The sequence below is a fragment of the Prionailurus viverrinus genome, chromosome B3 (assembly GCF_022837055.1).
Source record: "Prionailurus viverrinus isolate Anna chromosome B3, UM_Priviv_1.0, whole genome shotgun sequence".
Classification (NCBI taxonomy): domain Eukaryota; kingdom Metazoa; phylum Chordata; class Mammalia; order Carnivora; family Felidae; genus Prionailurus; species Prionailurus viverrinus.
The window spans coordinates 140,642,424-140,658,582 of NC_062566.1; the positions used below are offsets into that span (position 1 = coordinate 140,642,424).

At 62.1% G+C, this 16,159-nt stretch overlaps 1 protein-coding gene across 3 annotated transcripts; it reads left to right on the forward strand.

Moving 5' to 3' along the window:
• The first annotated feature begins 1,139 nt into the window (after positions 1 to 1,139).
• Positions 1,140 to 14,722, forward strand: TNFAIP2 (TNF alpha induced protein 2). 3 transcript variants are annotated; one of them, XM_047862783.1, is made up of 12 exons: positions 1,246 to 1,350; positions 4,237 to 4,603; positions 4,822 to 5,470; positions 7,392 to 7,506; positions 7,668 to 7,790; positions 7,986 to 8,086; positions 8,681 to 8,779; positions 9,307 to 9,427; positions 10,328 to 10,450; positions 10,689 to 10,844; positions 11,030 to 11,151; positions 13,280 to 14,722. In XM_047862783.1, exons 2-12 carry the CDS (start codon positions 4,252 to 4,254, stop codon positions 13,419 to 13,421), a joined length of 2,103 nt encoding a protein of 700 aa, XP_047718739.1. In that variant the 5' UTR covers positions 1,246 to 1,350; positions 4,237 to 4,251; the 3' UTR covers positions 13,422 to 14,722. The 3 variants fall into 3 exon arrangements, 2 of the variants coding, with proteins under 2 accessions (XP_047718739.1, XP_047718740.1); XM_047862784.1 differs by lacking the exon at positions 1,246 to 1,350 and adding an exon at positions 1,695 to 1,852; XR_007152984.1 differs by lacking the exon at positions 13,280 to 14,722 and having other exon boundaries at positions 1,140 to 1,350; positions 10,621 to 10,844.
• The last annotated feature ends 1,437 nt before the right edge of the window (positions 14,723 to 16,159 follow it).

A 16,159-nucleotide genomic window follows, 5' to 3' on the forward strand; every position in this document is an offset into this window, starting at 1 on the left:
CCGCCCCCCCCGCCCCCCCCACCAGGGACTTAGGGAAAGAGAGTGTGGAATCCGTCTTACTGCCATTTCCTGAGGTCCCCCCACAAGTGCCCCCCAGGGGCAGGATCTGTAGCCAAGCCCAAGCCTGGTACTTGACCACCACTCCCAAGGAGGAAGAGGAAGTTCTTAGTGCAAAGGGCACCCCCAGCTCCCCTCTACCCCACCTACTCCCTGACCTCAGAGATCTTTGCCCAGCTGGTACGGGGAGCAGGAATCCACACGTTGGGGGAGAGAGACCAAGGGCAGAGGCAAACAAAAGGTTGGAAGGGGCAGAGGCTCTAGCAAGAAGTAAAAGGGAAGCCGGTGCCCAGCTGGGGAATTCCTCAATGACACCACTCTTTCCAGAAGGCAAGAATTCCTAAAACAAGAAATGGGGAAGGGGGTGAGGCGCTAATGGTTGCTCTTCACCAGCAACGCCCCCCCCCCCAGCTCCCCCAGACCCAGAGAGAGGGAGAAACTGGGTTTGGATGAGGAAACTGAGGCCCAGAAAGGGGCCTGGCCTGCCCAAGGCCAGTAAGGACAAGACTGCACTGCGTGAGGATCAAGCCTGAGCTGCAGGGGTCTGGGCCTGGTGCCTCGGAAGACGTCCCGGCCCCACCCCAATCCCAGAAAGGGAAGGTGCCCCCGCGGGAGTCCGCAGCACGGTGTGCAACCTCGGGCGACTTGGAGGTCACGTCACCTTTCTGAGCCGTTACCCCCTTTCGAGCCAGGCTTGTGAACGAGCGGATGCCAAGCCCCCAGCACGGTGCGCTGCGTCAGTAGCTGGCCAGCCCTGCGGCCCCCTTCCCCTCCCCGCCTCCTCCAGCAGCGCCGCCCCCCTGCCTCCCGGACACCCGGAGCGGGGACGCTCTACCCAGAGGGGGCAACCCTCGCGCGGCCCAGGGAGTCAGGGTGGGACGGTCCCCGGGACCCCGCGGGGAGAGAGCTCGGGAGCCGGGGCGGGTGCTGGCTCTGTGACGCGGGACAGAGGTCCCGAGCCCCTTCCAGCCGGCCAATCAGAAGCCGTGGTCGGACAATGCCAGCGCCTGGCGGGTCCCCGTCCGCCCAGGGTGCGGTTCCCGCGCCCCCAAGCCACGGCGACGCCCGGCCAGCCCCCCCACCCCGCCCGGGCTGGTGCCAAGCAGTGCCGCCCCCACTCCCCTCGGCGGGGCGCGCGCGGCTCGGGACTCGGGGACACTCGGGCCGGGCCCCCGCCCACGGGGTTTCCGCGCCTGCCGCGGGCGGGGCAGGAGGGCGGGCAGGGGCGGAGTCTGCGACTATTTCAGGCGGCGCCGGGCTCTGCGGGGACAGCGGCGGCCCGGCCCGGACACAGTAAGTGACCTCCACCCGCGCAGCGTCCGTCCCCCGCCGCTCCGCGCGGCTGCCCGCCCGCCTCCGCCCCGGGTTCCCGGCCGATCCCCCCCCGACGGAGCGGCCAGGGCACGTCCGGACCGAGGGGGCAGAAGGCTCCGAGGGCCCCAGGCCTCCGGCGGCCCCACTTCTAGGGAAACTGAGGCCCCTGCGCTGAGCGGCGGCGCGTCAGGGTGCAGGGGGCCCGGATTTGGTGCCCCCAGCCAAGAGCTCCGTCCTGCAAGAGGCAGGGGGGAGGAGTGTGGGGGCAAGGCGCAGGGGTCTCTGATCCTTCCGCAGTAGGGAGGCTGAAGGCGGTGGGGCTGGCTGGCTTGTGTGACCTAGACCAAGTCACTCTGCCTGCCTGGGTCTGGGTGTCCTCACTTGGGGGGATGGCTGTGCCCTCCGTCTCTGGGCCAGGACAGAGGAGCCAGGGACAGAGGCCGTGAGAAACTGTGGACCTCAGCCCTGACCCAGAAAGGAGGTAAAGGGGTGTGCAGTGCCTGAGAAGAAGCTGGGAGGCAGGGATGGGGTGGGGGGGGGGGTGCTGCTGGGCCACAGGCTGTGGTCACATGATATGACTGAGCCGGTCCCTTGTGTCAGCGTGCCTAGCCTAGAGCCCAGGCTTGAAGGGACGCCTTTCCTGCCCTCCTCCGCTCTACCCCAATGCTGAGGTTGGCTTCACAGACAAGGGGACACACGACAGCCTCCCCTTCCTTACAAAGGCTGGCTGGGGGCCAGCACATGGCGGTGGGGTTTTGCCACTTCCTTCAGCAGCCCTGTGAGGTGGGGGTCGTCATCGTCATTTCACAGATGGGGAAACTGAGGCCAATGAAGGGAGTTATTGCCCGCATGCTAGTGAGTGGTGCAGCTGATCCCCTATCCTGTTAACTTGCCACTGCACCAGCCGCCTCTGAAAATCGAGTCCCGGGACCCAGCCAAGGGGGCTGCTGCAGGACCTCAAGGTGTGAGAAAGATTTTGTGTCATAGAGGCAAGGAGGCAGCGATGTCGTGTGGGGACCCGCAGGAGCCCGGTCTGGAGGCCAGATAGAGCCTAGCATGTGTGGGGACCGAGGAGGTGTGGGACAAGGAAGGGAGGGCAGAAGTGGGGCCTGGCCACTCAGGGTGGTGCCCAGTAGCCCCGGCCTGCTGGCCAGACCAGCTCCTGAGGGTGTGCAGTGTGACAACGGGACGGATTGGGAGAGGGCTGGGGCAGTGGGTGGGAAGGGCGGGAGAGCCTGGCGGCCTTGCGCCTTGGCTTTGGGGCTCCCCGGAGCACCCCCTGCTTGGTCCTGGAGCGGAACCCTCAGCCCAAATGGCACAGGGAGACAGCTGAAGTCCAGCGGTGTCGGACTCTGCTGAGGGCACTCGGTGAAGCCACTTGGGAGAAACTCAGGCCATCTGCCCCCCAAGCGGCTCTGGCCAAACTCAGGGGTTTGTGATGAGGCCCTGGAGGGATGTGGGGCGAGGGGTAGTTGGGCTGGTGGGGATGCAGCAGGGGCTGTGAAAAGGGTCTGACAGCCCTGATCCATGCCTGCTAAGGGCTTGTGGCAAGCATCTCCCACACCCCTCCTCGCCTCAATTTCTCCTGCATGATGGATCATTCCATCTGCCTTGCGGAGTTGCCGCAGAGGTGAATCAAAGTCATCGTGTTCCATGAGTCACAACTTGTCGTGTTTGCTCTTGGGTGGTGGGGCAGGCACCAGGGTGGTGGATCGCCCCAGTCGTCAGGGAGGCCTGATCCTATCTGCTCCCCATTCCCAGCCCTGCCTTGCTCCTCTCTCCTGGGCTCAGCCATGTTCCCCTCCACCGGCCTTGCTCTGATAATGGTTACGGTGCTGGGGGGGCGGTGGTGCTGGGCACAAGGGGGTCCTGCCTCTCTGAATGCAGCCTGCGAGGCGGTGGGGGACAGGGAGGCAGGAGGACGCAGAACCAGGTGATCTGAGTTCCAGGCCCAGGCTGTTGACCGCAGGCACATTTCCCCGAGTCAGTTCTGTGTGATGAGGACAATAAATCCCCCCCTTGAAGGGAATGAGGAAGAGGCGTGATGGGCACCTGGGGAGGGCGTGGGAAGTGGAGGCTTTTGTGGTGACAATGTCACCAAGTTTGGGACCGGCGGGGTAAAGCAAGAGCCAGGAAGCCTGGCTTCTGGTCTGAGTTGCTGGGTGACCTCAGATAGCTCGGTGCCTCGTCGGGCCTCTGGCCTCTGCTGGCGTGTGAAAGCCTCTCTGAGGTCCCTTCCCACCCCTGGAAGTTTGAGGGGCACTACGCTTCCCAGACCTGAGCCCCAAAGCCAGGATGGTGGGTGGGGCTCTGCTCCCCTCATGGTCCCAGCAGGAGCAGCAGCCATGTTTCTGCTCAGAGCATCCCTCTGGGACGCCACACAGACAAGAAAAGAACCAGGCAAGATGGAGCGGCCGCTGGTGCCGTGACCCTTGTGGACTTCAGTTCTTGCTCTGTGCAGAGGCACAGCAGCCCGGGCTCTGCCTCCTCTCCCAGGGTCTCACGGGATGCAGGATGGCACTCGCACCCTCCGGTCCTTTCTCCTGGCCCAGGAGGATTTGCCGAAATGAAGTGAAGGCCCCCTCTGCCTGGGACACCTGACATGCCCAGATTCCTCCCTGCCTCTGGTGATCTCGGGAGGGACTGGGCAGTATTGGAAGAGAAACCATAGGTGCTGAGAAACTGGTGTCCGGGGAGGGTGCTGAATTGTTCGTGCCGCTCTGGGCCGGGATCACCAGACCCGGAAGGTCACACGGTGAAAACAGGCCAAGCAGGCTCATGGCTGCCCCTGCGGCTGTGTGCTGGGGCCTGTCTGCTGCAGCCGCTCTTACCTTCCCTCTCCCCTTGCCTGTTGCCCGTCTGCAGGCCCGAGTCGGGGTGATGCTGAAGATGATGACCTTCTTCCAAGGCCTACCCGGCCAGCAGACTGTCCCAGGGGTTCCCGACCTCCCCAGAAGCTCCCAGAAGTTGCCCCCCGCCTCAGAGGTGGAATCAGAGGCCTCCATGTCAGAGGCCTCTTCTGAGGACCTGGTGCCACCCCAGGAGGCCAAGGGAGCCCCGGACAGGGATGAGGAGGAGGCTACCAAGAAGAAGAAGAAGAAGAGGCCAAAAGGACTGGCCAACGTGTTCAGCGTCTTCACCAAAGGAAGGAAGAAGAAGGGTCAGCCCAGCTCAGCAGAGCCAGAGGGCCAGCCCGAGTCCCAGCCTGAGCTGAGTGGCCCGCTGCCCACAGGTAGGCCGGGGCCCCGGGCGGCGTGGGTACCCGGGATCGGAGCCGGCGGGGGCGCCCCGGGCAGGGCTGGGGCGCATCCCGGCGAGCGGGGCGCGAGCCCGGGAGAGACGGGCTTGGCCCCGCCGCGCCGGGAGGAGGCCGACCCGCTTCCGCCCGGGCCCGGGGCGCGCGACGCCCCCTCCCGGGCGCCCGCTGACGGCGTGTCCCCGGCCCCGCAGCGGAGGAGCTCAAGGCGGACCTGGAGCGCGGGCGGCTGGAGGCGGCGCGGCCGCTGCTGGTGCTGGAGCGCGAGCTGCAGGCGGCGGCGGCGGCGGGCGGCGAGAGCGCGGAGGAGCTGGTGCGGCGCCAGAGCAAGGTGGAGGCGCTGTACGCGCTGCTGCGCCACCAGGTGCTCGGCCTGCTGCTGCGGCCGCTGGACGTGGCGCCCGAGCGGCTGCGCCAGGCGCTGGCGGTGCTGACGGAGCAGGAGCGCGAGGACCGCCGGGCGGCGACGGCGGCGGCGGCGGCGGCGGCCGGGGGCTCCGGGGCGCTGGTGTCCGCGCGGCCCCGGCGCTGGCTGCAGCTGTGGCGGCGCGGCGTGGAGGAGGCGGCCGAGGAGCGCCTGGGCCGCCGGCCGGCCGCGGGCGCCGAGGGCCTCTCGGAGGCCGAGCGCACCTTTCTGCACATGGGCCGCACCATGAAGGAGGACCTGGAGGCCGTGGTGGAGCGACTGAAGCCGCTGTTCCCCGCCGAGCTGGACGTGGTGGCCGCCTACGCGGAGAGCTACCACCGGCACTTCGCGGCCCAGCTGGCGGCCATGGCGCAGTTCGAGCTGTGCGAGCGCGACACCTACATGCTGCTGGTCTGGGTGCAGAACCTCTACCCCAAGTGAGTGAGGAGGCCGCGCTGGGAGCGGTGCTCGGCGAGTCTCTGCCGTCTGTCTGGCCCCAGAGACTCAAAGGAGCAGGGCCCGAGCTGCTTTGCACTCGGAACCCTTCCGCCACCTTCCACAGCTGGGGAAACTGAGCCGCGGAGAACGGCAGGGACTTCGTCATTGGTTCCTGAGCTCCCATCCTGAGGAGGGGGCCAGGTGGTGACCATCCGGGGCAGGGAGGGCGGTGGCAGAGGAGACCAGGGACCGTGGGAACCAGGAGCGGGGGCCCTGACCAGCCTGAGTCACTTGAGGAAGCCGTCCAGGAGGTGGTGGAGGAGGAGGAAGAGGAGGGAAGGGAGGGGGAACCAAATTCTGCCCGTGGCCGGAAGTAAGAGAGGCAGGCAGGGGAGGGGACACGGCAGGCCTGGAAGAAACTGGAGAATGATGTCCCCGCAAAAGGAGTCATCTTCCACCGCCCAGAGGCTGAGCCCTGACACGTTCTGGCAGCTGTGCAGAGCTTGCCAGTGTTTGGATTTACCCGGCAGGCTATGGGACACTCCCAGGGGTGCAGCAGGGCTGTGTGGCCATCGAGCCGGGTCACCCCGTGAGCCCACTGCAGAGCTGGGTTCTGGCCACTGAGGCCCAGGGCTCCCTGGGTGGGAGGCTGGCTCTGCTAACAGAGTGCCTCGGGGTGTCTCGGGTCTCCTCTGATTGACCCAGACTCCGCGGGGCCCTGAGCGCATCTGTCATTTGTACAAGCAGGGTGAGGAAAGACTGGCAGCACCGTGTGGAAAGGTCCAGGGCATGGAATGCCGGGGGCTCCTATGGGGGCTGACCCTGGTCCCCAGTGTGAAGCCTGCAGGAAGCCTGGAGGTATAGACAGCGTGAGCAGTGTCTGAGGGTCTCGGAGATAAATCTGGGTGGCCAGGGGTCTCAGCTGGTGCTGGTGGGTCGGCCTCCAGCGGGGGGCGAGAGGAAGGGCCCTGCGGGGGCAGTGGGCGAGGCAGCAGGGTGCAGGGAGATTGGCATAGGGCAGGAGCCGTGGGAGAGACAGGCCGGTCGTGAGCCAGTTTCTTCTTGCTTATCCTAACTCACCAGGAAACGCTGGGCACTTGCACCTCAGCCTTCCTGTCCCAGTGACCTCGGGGCTTTTGGCCTGGGGCCCACTGGGGTCAGCGCAGCAGGAAAGTGAGGCCAGCTGAGTGGAGCCGTGGGGAGAAGGAGTCTCAGGAGGTGCCGTCGTGGCCTTTGTGGCCAGAGTGGCCAGAATGCAGGGAGCAGAGGCACGCAGCCACATCCAGACAGGGGAGAGGGGCAAGTGTCCAGGCGGATAAAGGCCTCTGAGGAAGTGCCAGGGCTGGGCAGTCCCTGGGGACCCGGGGTCCCACACAGGCGCCACAGAATGAGTGGAGTAGCTGGGGTGGGGCAGCCCTTCCGGCCGGGACTGACCCACCCTCCGGGGGCAGCAGGGCCAACCTGGGGGTGGTGGAATAGGGCTGGCAGGATGCCTGAGGCCAGCAGTGAGGGGATGAGGTCGGGGCGAGGCCGAGAGCGAGTGGCTTGTCTCACAGCTGCCACCAAAGGAGCCGGGTTTTATCTGTATGAGACGGAGGCCTTGTGGCAGGGAGGAGGCCGGAGTTGGGTTCGAGAGGCAGTTCCGCTTGCCGGCTGGAGGAGGGATTGCTGGGGACGAGGGTGGGAGCCAGGAGGCTGGAGAGGAGGCCTCTGCCATGACCCCGGGGAGAGCTGGTAGAGGCCGGGCATCGGGCGGGCTTCTGACCTGAGCCAAACTGGGCAGAGACGAGAAGCAGGGATGGGGGAGGGCAATCGAGTTCTGGGCCCGCCAGGGACTGAGGCTGCGAAGGCGGGCTCTCGCTCGGGCGAGGCGCCGAGGGGGGTGCAGGCTTCCTCATGCTAGCCCCCCTTTGCCTGCAGTGACATCATCAACAGTCCGAAGCTGGCCGGGGAGCTGCAGAGACTCAACCTTGGGAGCCTCCTGCCCCCCAGGCAGATCCGGCTGCTGGAGGCCACGTTCCTGTCCAATGAGATGGTGAGTCCAGCGCCGCGGCGGGGGGGGGGGGGGGGGGGGGGCAGGAAGGAAGCTAGGGGAGGCTCGGAGACAGGACGCAGGCAAGGAGCTTGACAGGGACTCTTCCACGTGGGCAGGGTGATGGGCTCTGTGCTACCCTAACCTGCCTCTCCTCCCCGCAGACCAGTGTGAAGGAGTTGATGGCCCGTGCCCTGGAGCTAGAGTGTCAGCGCTGGGCCCGGGATGTGGCTCCCCAGAGGCTGGACAGCCACTGCCACAGCGAGCTGGCCATTGACATCATCCAGGTAGCACAGCCGGCCCCTCGTGCTCTCGTACAGGCTGCGTGCGAGAAGCCGTGCACCGTGCGGGGCCCACACCCATGGGATGCCCGCGTGTGCGCACGCACGTGTCCACTCCAAGCACCACCGCCCCTTGTTCCCGCATGTTCCCCGGTCCTGGTCCAGGTGGGCTCTTGCTCAGCTCTCCCCTCACCCCTGCAGATCGTCTCCCAGGGCCAGGCCAAGGCCGAGAGCATCACCCTTGACCTGGGCACGCAGATAAAGCAGATGCTGCTCCTGGAGCTGGCCACATTCCTGAGGAGGTGGGTGTGCGGGGGGCGGGGGGGGGGGTGTCTGCCTAGCCACTCCTCTCAGAGCCGTCTCTCCTCCCTTGTGGCCCAGGTGGGTATCCCTTTCCTACCTCTGGGGTGTCTGTCACTATAAGCAGGAGTCCTTTCTGCCCCCACACCTCTCCTGGGACCCCTGAGTGCCTCAGGTGATCTGACCACCCACCCCCTCCCACTCAGCAAGAAGCTCTCAGCACTGCAGCCTCCAGCTGCAAAGAGGACCCCCCCCCCCCATGAGGCTGCTGGCTTCCCTTCTGGTGGCGTGCCGTGTCTCCAGCCCTGCATTTCTCTTGGCTGCTCCCTCCCCACCCCTCACCCCCTCTCCAGTCCTCCAGCTATAGAGGGATCTGGAGGGAGGAGTGGGGGCAGCGGGAGCCTTGACCCCACTGGCTTTAGCGTGTGAAGCCCGTTCCGTGATGCTCGGGGGCCAGCAGCCCCTCCCTGGACTGCAGGGAGCCTGTCAACCGGAAAAGCACTCCGTAGACCCAGGGAGGCTGCTGGGCTGGCCGGAGGCTGCTATTGTCCGGGTGTTTGTGCGGGTCTGGCATGTGCCCCTTCCGGTTTCAACAGCTACCAGCGAGCCTTTGATGAATTTCTGGAGAGAGGCAAGCAGCTGAGAAATTACAGGGCCAATGTCATTGCCAATATCAACAACTGCCTGTCCTTCCGGTAAGGGCGCTAGGAGGGGTTTGTGGGAGCGGGAATCACTGGGCCTGCCAGCCTATTGGAGGGAAGGGCAGCTGGAAGGGGGAGAGGAGGTGCGGGGTTCGGGAGGGGGTGGGGGGTGCAGCATAAGCGAAGATGTGGAATTCGAACGAGCATGGCCTGTGAGTTGATCGGGGTCTGTAGGGGCAGCGGCAGCAACGTTTATCAAGTGCTGGTGGGCCAGCACTCCTGCGGAGGATTTATTTCTTATTTTATTCTCATGACACCCTTGTGAAGTAGGCGCAGTGATTACATCTGTGAAGCAGATGTGGGTTAAGAGCATGTGGTGCAGGTGTTTCCAGGGGCTGAGAAGGGCTGGGTGCTGCCTGGGGCGCAGAGATGGGTTGACTTGGACTTGCTTCCACAGGGAATGGGGAGTCACGGAAGGTTCTAAAGTGAAAAGGTGGTTTAGGAAGATTTGCCGAGGGCATTGGGCTCTCTGGGTGTGGGGCTGTAGGTTGACCTCCCTGCCTCCATCCCTGTCCTTCCAGGACAGCCATGCAGCAGAAATGGCAGACACAAGACCTCCCCGGCCACCTGCTGGGCCCCCTGAGTGAGCTCAAGAGTCACGGCTTTGACACCCTGCTCCAGAGCCTGTTCGGGGACCTGAAGGTAGAGAGAGACCCCCCGCCCTGGGATGCACGCTGAGCTTAGCATTGGAGGGGGGGGGGGACGGAGGGGGCCCGGGAGGGGAGGAAGGGCAGAAGCCAGTGCCTGACACTTGTGCGGCCAGCTGTTGAGGCCCGTGCTGCCCAGGCGATGGGGGCCATGAAGGGCCTTGACCTCGTCCCCACCACTTCAGCCCGGGCTTGGCCTCAGAGGGGTTGCCCAGGGCTGGGAGCACGCAGAAAAGCTTTAGTGCCCCTCCCCACATCAAGACCCCTTCCTGAGCCTGCACACTTTTTCTCCAGCTCCGCCAGACCCACCCGCCCATGCCGTGTCCCCATGCCCGACTCCCAGCTGTGATGCCCAGAGCCTTTGATGGCCACTGCCTCATTTGTTCTGGGCCAAAAAATACGCAGAAAGCCCTTGGCTCCCGTAGCAGAGGGCGAGGCAGGGGTCCCTGAAAATGAAGAGGAGGGTTCCCTGCCTGCTTTCTGTGGGAGCCCGCCTTGTTCCTGCTGCTCAAGACAGGCGGCCATGAGTGGCCAGCCAGTGGTGAAGGCCGGGCAGTGACCCTGGGTGACTTGGCACAGGTCTTTAGAGGCTCAGCCAAGCACAAACCCTTGTTTATGCAGGAATTTATTTATTTCAGAGGGGGCGGTGGAAAAGGCCCCAAGGCAGACAGATGGTTGTCCTGGCTCCGGGGCTGCAGCTGGTTGACCTTGGAGAAGGGTACACGGACCCTGTCTCCACTTCCCGTCTGTGAACGGGGACTTGAGTTCCCTGGGGAGTCCTCGAGACCCCCCTTGCCCCTGCACTGGGCCCTGTGTGTCCGCGTGCGTGTGTCTGCGGCTGGTGGCCCTTCCTCTGGAGGGCGTGACCAGACATCCTGCCTCTCTCCTGTCACAGCCGCTGTTTAAGAGGTTTACACAGACCCGCTGGGCCGCCCCCGCGCAGACCCTGGAGGAAATCATCTCCACCGTGGGCGAGAGGCTGCCTGAGTTTTCGGAACTGCATGACTGTTTCCGGGAGGTGAGGAGGTGCCGGGCTGATGGCTGGGCCCGGCGGGGAGGGGCGGGAGGGACAGTCTGGACACACGCTATCGTGCACATACACACTCAGAAAACACACGCACACACACACATGCACACGTACCACTCTTTTGCTTGGCCTCTGCCCCTCCCCGGACTCCTGGCTTCAAGGCTTCGAGGGAAGGTGGTGAGCTCCCCACCGGTGATGGCTCACGCGTCCCCGCCCGCTCGCCTCCCAGGAGCTCATGGAGGTTGTACACCTGCACCTGGTGAAGGAGTACATCGTCCGCCTCAGCAAGCGGAGCCTGGTCCTCAAGTCCACGGAGCAGCAGCAGCAACTGGCGGGTCACATCCTGGCCAATGCCGAGCTCATCCAGCGTTTCTGCACTCAGAATGTAAGCTCCTGTCTACCCTTCCCAAGCGCCACTGGGATGGGCGGCCCCTCCCCCCAAGTCCCTTCAGGGCCAGGCACGACCCCAGGCCACTCCAAACCCGATCGGTTCTGACCTGAACTTCTCTGAGCCCTTGGGTGCCTTTTGGGGAAGGGGCAGCCTACGTCCAACCACACCTGTGCCTGCAGGGCTCCCCAGCGACCTGGCTGCATCACGCCCTCCCCAAGCTTGCCGAGATCATTCGCCTGCAAGACCCCAGTGCCATCAAGATCGAGGTGGCCACTTATGCGACCTGGTACCCTGACTTCAGGTGAGAAACAAGGGCGTCACGGGACATGGGCAGTCAGCATGGCCCTGCTGGACCCGGTCGGAGCCTGGTAGGGCCGGAGTCGGTCCCTGCAGGGCTGGTAGAGCTCAGATACTGGCCTTGAGGATGCAGTCCCAGCAGTTAGCCTGTGCTGAGGGCTGACTGTGTGCCCGATGCTGCCAGGACCTTTACAGCAGCTCATGCGTCTGAAGCTCACTGACCACCTTATGATGCTGGTGAGGCCTGAGCTTAAGGAACTTGTCTAAGGTGACACAGCTGGTCAGTGGTAAAGCCGAGATGGCAAAGCCAGGTAGCCTGGCTCCACAGTCCATGGTTCTAGCCTAATATGATACTGCCCTCAGAGGGGAAACTGAGACCAGAGAGACTAGGGACCTGCTAGAGGTCATGGCAAGTCAGGAGTGAAGCTGGGGTCCACCACTGAGGTCATCCTAGGGATCCTCAGAGTGGAGGTGCAGCCCCCCGCTGCCTGAAGTTCTGGTGAACTAGGGCAGTTTTTTCTCTAGGCTGAGTCTTCTGACATGACAGGGAAAGTTTGCACAGTCTTGAGTTGGAGTGCTTAGCCTAGTCCAGCCTAGTCTAGTTTCTGGCTGATCCACTCCATCCATCCACCTACCTGTCTACTTATCTATACACTCACCTCCATCCATCCATCCATCCATCCATCCATTCATCCATTCACTCATCAACCCATCCACCCATCCATCCACCCAGTCATCCAACCAATCAATTATCCATCCATCCATCCATCCATCCATCCATCCAATCATCTACCCATTCACTCATCAACACATCCACCCATCCATCCATCCAGTCATCCAACCAATCAATTATCCATCCATCCATCCATCCATCCATCCATCCAATCATCCATCCATTCACTCATCAACCCATCCACCCATCCATCCATCCAGTCATCCAACCAATCAATTATCCATCCATCCATCCATCCATCCATCCATCCATCCAAACACCCATCTACATGTCTACTCATTTACCCATCTGTGTAGCTATCCAGCCATCTGCTCATCCACCCTTCTACCTATCTCCAACTGTCTAACCTTCCACCTACTCATTCATCCATCCATCCATTTAGCTACCTATTCATCTACCCGTCTACGTCTACCCATGCATCCATTCATCCCATCCATCTACCCCCTAACCTACCTATCCATCCACTCATCCACTTACCCATCCATCCACCCACCCATACAAACACCAATATACTCATCTACCCATCCATCGAGGTATCCATCCATTTGGTCACCCACCTGTCTACCTATCCAACAATCCATCTACCTCCCCACCCACTCATTCATCCATTTATCCATTCACCTACCTAGTCATCCATCCATCTACTCAGCCATCCATTCACTGATCTGCCTATCCATCCATTTATCCGTCTACCCATCCGTCTACTCACCAACCCACTTACCCATCCCCTCATCCATCCACCCCCTCATCCATCTACCCACCTGTCCCCCATCCATCCATCTATCCATCCACCCACCCACCCACATGTCCATCCATCTACCCATCCATCCTCCCTCGCTCCCTCCATCTACCCATTATTGAGTGGTCTCCTGCTTAGTGCCAAACTCTGTTCTAGGTATATGCATTACTTCTGCAACGAAGTAGAAGACAGAACAGTCTCAGTCCTCCCTCGTGTAGGTTGCAGCGTGATGAGAGTTAGTCATAATGAAGTGATCAGGCACAGAAATAAACTTACGAGCTGTAAGGATTGTTTAAGCAAGGTTGTGAATGACAGGAGGTGCTGACTTTAGAGATGGGAAATCTTGGGGGAGCTGACATTTTAGCTGAGACCCGACGAGTAAGAAGGAGCCGCTCACCTCCAGAGTGTGGGGAAGAGTATTTCAGGAGGAACAGCCAGTGCAGAGGTCTGAGGTGGGCAGGAGTTCGGTGCACTCCAGGGAAGGACAGATGTCCAGTGTTGCTGGAGTACAGGGGGCAAAGGATCGAGTGAGTCCCCCTCACGGGCAGGGGCTTGGCTGCGGGGCCCTGTGGCTTGGGCCAGGTGTCTGGGGAGCTGGAAAGAGGGGTGAGCAGGGGTGTTGGTGACTAGACCGGACTGACAGGATGCTTTCCTTGCCAGCAAAGGCCACTTGAGTGCCATCTTGGCCATCAAGGGAAACCTATCGAGCAGTGAGGTCAAGAGCATCCGAAGCATCCTGGACGTCAGCACGGGGACACACGAGCCCTTCAAGTCCCTATTTTCGCTTATAAAAGTTGGTTAGCTTTTCCTGCCACCTGACCTGCTTGTGAGCACACAGTGAGCATCGGGCACCACCCCCCTTGGTGGGCAGCCACCCACTTGGGGGCTGTTCAGACCAGCCCCCGCTTCTTGGCTCCTCGACAGGCTTCTGGCCTACTGCTGCTGCTTCTGCCCAGCCTTGGCTAAGGCACAAACCCCTGGGCAGCTAGAATTGGATAAGTCCCAATTTGTTTACCGGTCCAGCTCGGGGCGGGACACCCAGTGTGGGGAGCTGCATGGAGCTGGGCTCAGCACGTCTATGGACTCGAAGGCAGAATTGGAAAGGCAAGGAGGCAAAAATGAACTCTTATCTGGGGCCTCAGCCTCCTGGGTCCTCCATGCACTGACAGGGGTGCCTCCATGGGTCCTCCTGGAAGTCAGCCTGAGGGCTGGACAGGGCAAGCCTAACCTCTGACCCCTTGGCCTCTGTATCAGTGTCCCTGTTGCTGCTGGAACACATTTCCACAAACGTGGCAGTTTCAGTTGGAACTTATCCTTCGGTTCCGGAGGTTAGAAGTCTGACACAGGTCTCATGGGCTACAACCAAGATCCCAGCAGGGCGGGCTCCTTCTGGAGGCTCTGGAGGGGATTTCGTTGCTTTTCCCAGTTTTTAGAGGCTGCCTGAATATCGTGGCCCGTGGCTGCCTTCCATCTTGAAAGCCCTCAGTGGCCAGTCAAACCTTTTTCACATCACAGACCTCAGACCTTCTCTCCTGCCTCCGCTCCCGTCTTCCAGCTTTAAGGACCCTTTTGATTACCTTTGGCCCACCTAGATAATCTGGGATCATCCCCATTTTAAAGTTAGCTGATTAGCAGCCATAATTCCTTAATTATGTCAGGTCTCTTGGCCGTGGACCCTGACATAATCACAGCTCCAGGAGTCAGGACGTGGGCATCTCTGGGGTGGGGGGGCACTATTTTGCCCACCACAGCCTTCATGCATCCCTGCCCTGTAGGGCACCTTATCCTACCCCTCTGTCGCCCCCCCCCCACCCCGGCCTCTGCCCACCCACGAGGCCCTCCAGTTCAGCCAGTGCAGTTCAGACTTAGGCACGCCTCAGCCGCGTGCCTCTGACGGTACTGAGCTGGGGTTTGTCCCCTCTTTCCAGGTACTGTGGCCAGGAGCTGGCCTGTGTAAATGGTGCACAAAGGCCTTTGTACATTTGTAGGAGTTAGTGTGTGTTAATAATGTCATTAATATTATTTTTGATAGTACTGCTTTTGTATGTATGTACTCAGGACATGGTCCGGATTTTTATAGCTTAATATAAAAAACTGATTTCAGAAGTGGCTTGGAGTGATTTATTTGGGGAGCAGGAATGGGGAGCAGCAGTGGCTTTCTTAGCCTCCGGGGGCCTGGGAAAAGCCCGTCTCCCAGGCTCTGGGTCAGACCCCCAATGTGTCCGATCTACAGCGCCCCTCCCCCTTCTCACCCATAAGCATGAGCTTTGGAAGGGTTTGCCTTTGGAAGGGGCATGACCAGTCACTTCACTCTCTCGTGCCTCAGTTTCCTTACCTGTAAATAGAGGACCATAAACCAGTTTGGACTCCCCACTGTCCTTCTGAGGATGCAGGGGTAGGCAGTGGACCCCAGACAGTCATGTCAGCCCCCCCCCCCCCCGTAGGCCCCTGTGGGGACTCACCCTTGTATTTCTGGAACCGATCTCACAAAGCTGCAGCTGTGATCAGGGGAGCCCCACAATCTACCTTCAGAGATGGCCCCAGCTCACCTGGACACCAGTTCGCCTGGCCCAGGATTTGGGGAGGGGCAGAGTCCCTGGGACCAGGGTCCCCTCCATTCCACATAGCTGAGGGAGGGTCCCCAAGGGAGCCATGTGTGGCGTCTGGGGCTCCTTGGGTGAATTCCAGAGGAGGGGAGAGGGGCCTGTGGAGGTGGGGATGGGATGGAGCCAGCCTCTCAGTGGGGAGCAAGGAGGGAGGGGGACAGTGGCCCCTGGACATCCTACTCCCCAGAGCTGGGGCCCCAGGTCCACGCCACGCAGATCGAGGGTGGGTTGGAACCTCGCTGCTCCCACGGAGCACGGGGTGGGAGGGGAAGGGGGTCCTGGGACCAGCGCGCCTGCCCCCCACTGGATAGGGCCTGCGGGGACCTATGGCACCGGCACCCGGGACAAGCTGGAAACTTCAAATCCTTTGGGCCAGGACGACCTGATGGACCTAAAAGCCCACCCTGGCTGCGGCTGGGATGGGTGGGGGTCCTCAGCACAGAGCTCCCCTCCCGGCCCCAATGCGCCCCTGCACCCCCCATCTCCAGGAAGCAGAACTCCAGGAGGAATGAGGAAGAAGAGGCACAAGGGGTGGGGAAGGGACAAGTCGCTGGCCCTGGCTACCACCAAGGGTTCCACTTCAGGAACTTCCCCATCCCGCAGGAAAATCCCCTTAAGGGAAGAATTTGACCCTAGTGGTGGAGTGAGTCACCAGGCTCAGAGCACAGAGGGGCGGCCTGGACAGGGGGCCTTCTGTGGCCACCTGCTCTCAGCTGTACATGGAAATGGGGCCCCGTGTGAACGGGGAGTGAGGGGCACAGCATTGATGGGGCCCTCCACCCCTCCCCCATCCCTGCTGGGGGCGGAGCAGCGGGGAGAGCTGGCCAAGGCCGCCCAGAAGGGCTGACATTCCCTGAAGCCCACAAGAAACACAGAGCCACTAAATAAACAGTTCAGGTCCAAGTGCAGTGGGGTGATGGGTGGGAGTGACTCA

What these genes read in the sequence shown, in the direction of transcription:
- TNFAIP2 (XM_047862783.1), top strand. Translation starts at nt 4,252, where the DNA reads ATGCTGAAGATGATGACCTTCTTCCAAGGCCTACCCGGCCAGCAGACT. An exon ending in GCCTGTTCGGGGACCTGAAG is followed by an intron (nt 9,428 to 10,327) that starts GTAGAGAGAGAC and finishes CTCCTGTCACAG; the next exon opens with CCGCTGTTTAAGAGGTTTAC. An exon ending in TGCATGACTGTTTCCGGGAG is followed by an intron (nt 10,451 to 10,688) that starts GTGAGGAGGTGC and finishes CTCGCCTCCCAG; the next exon opens with GAGCTCATGGAGGTTGTACA.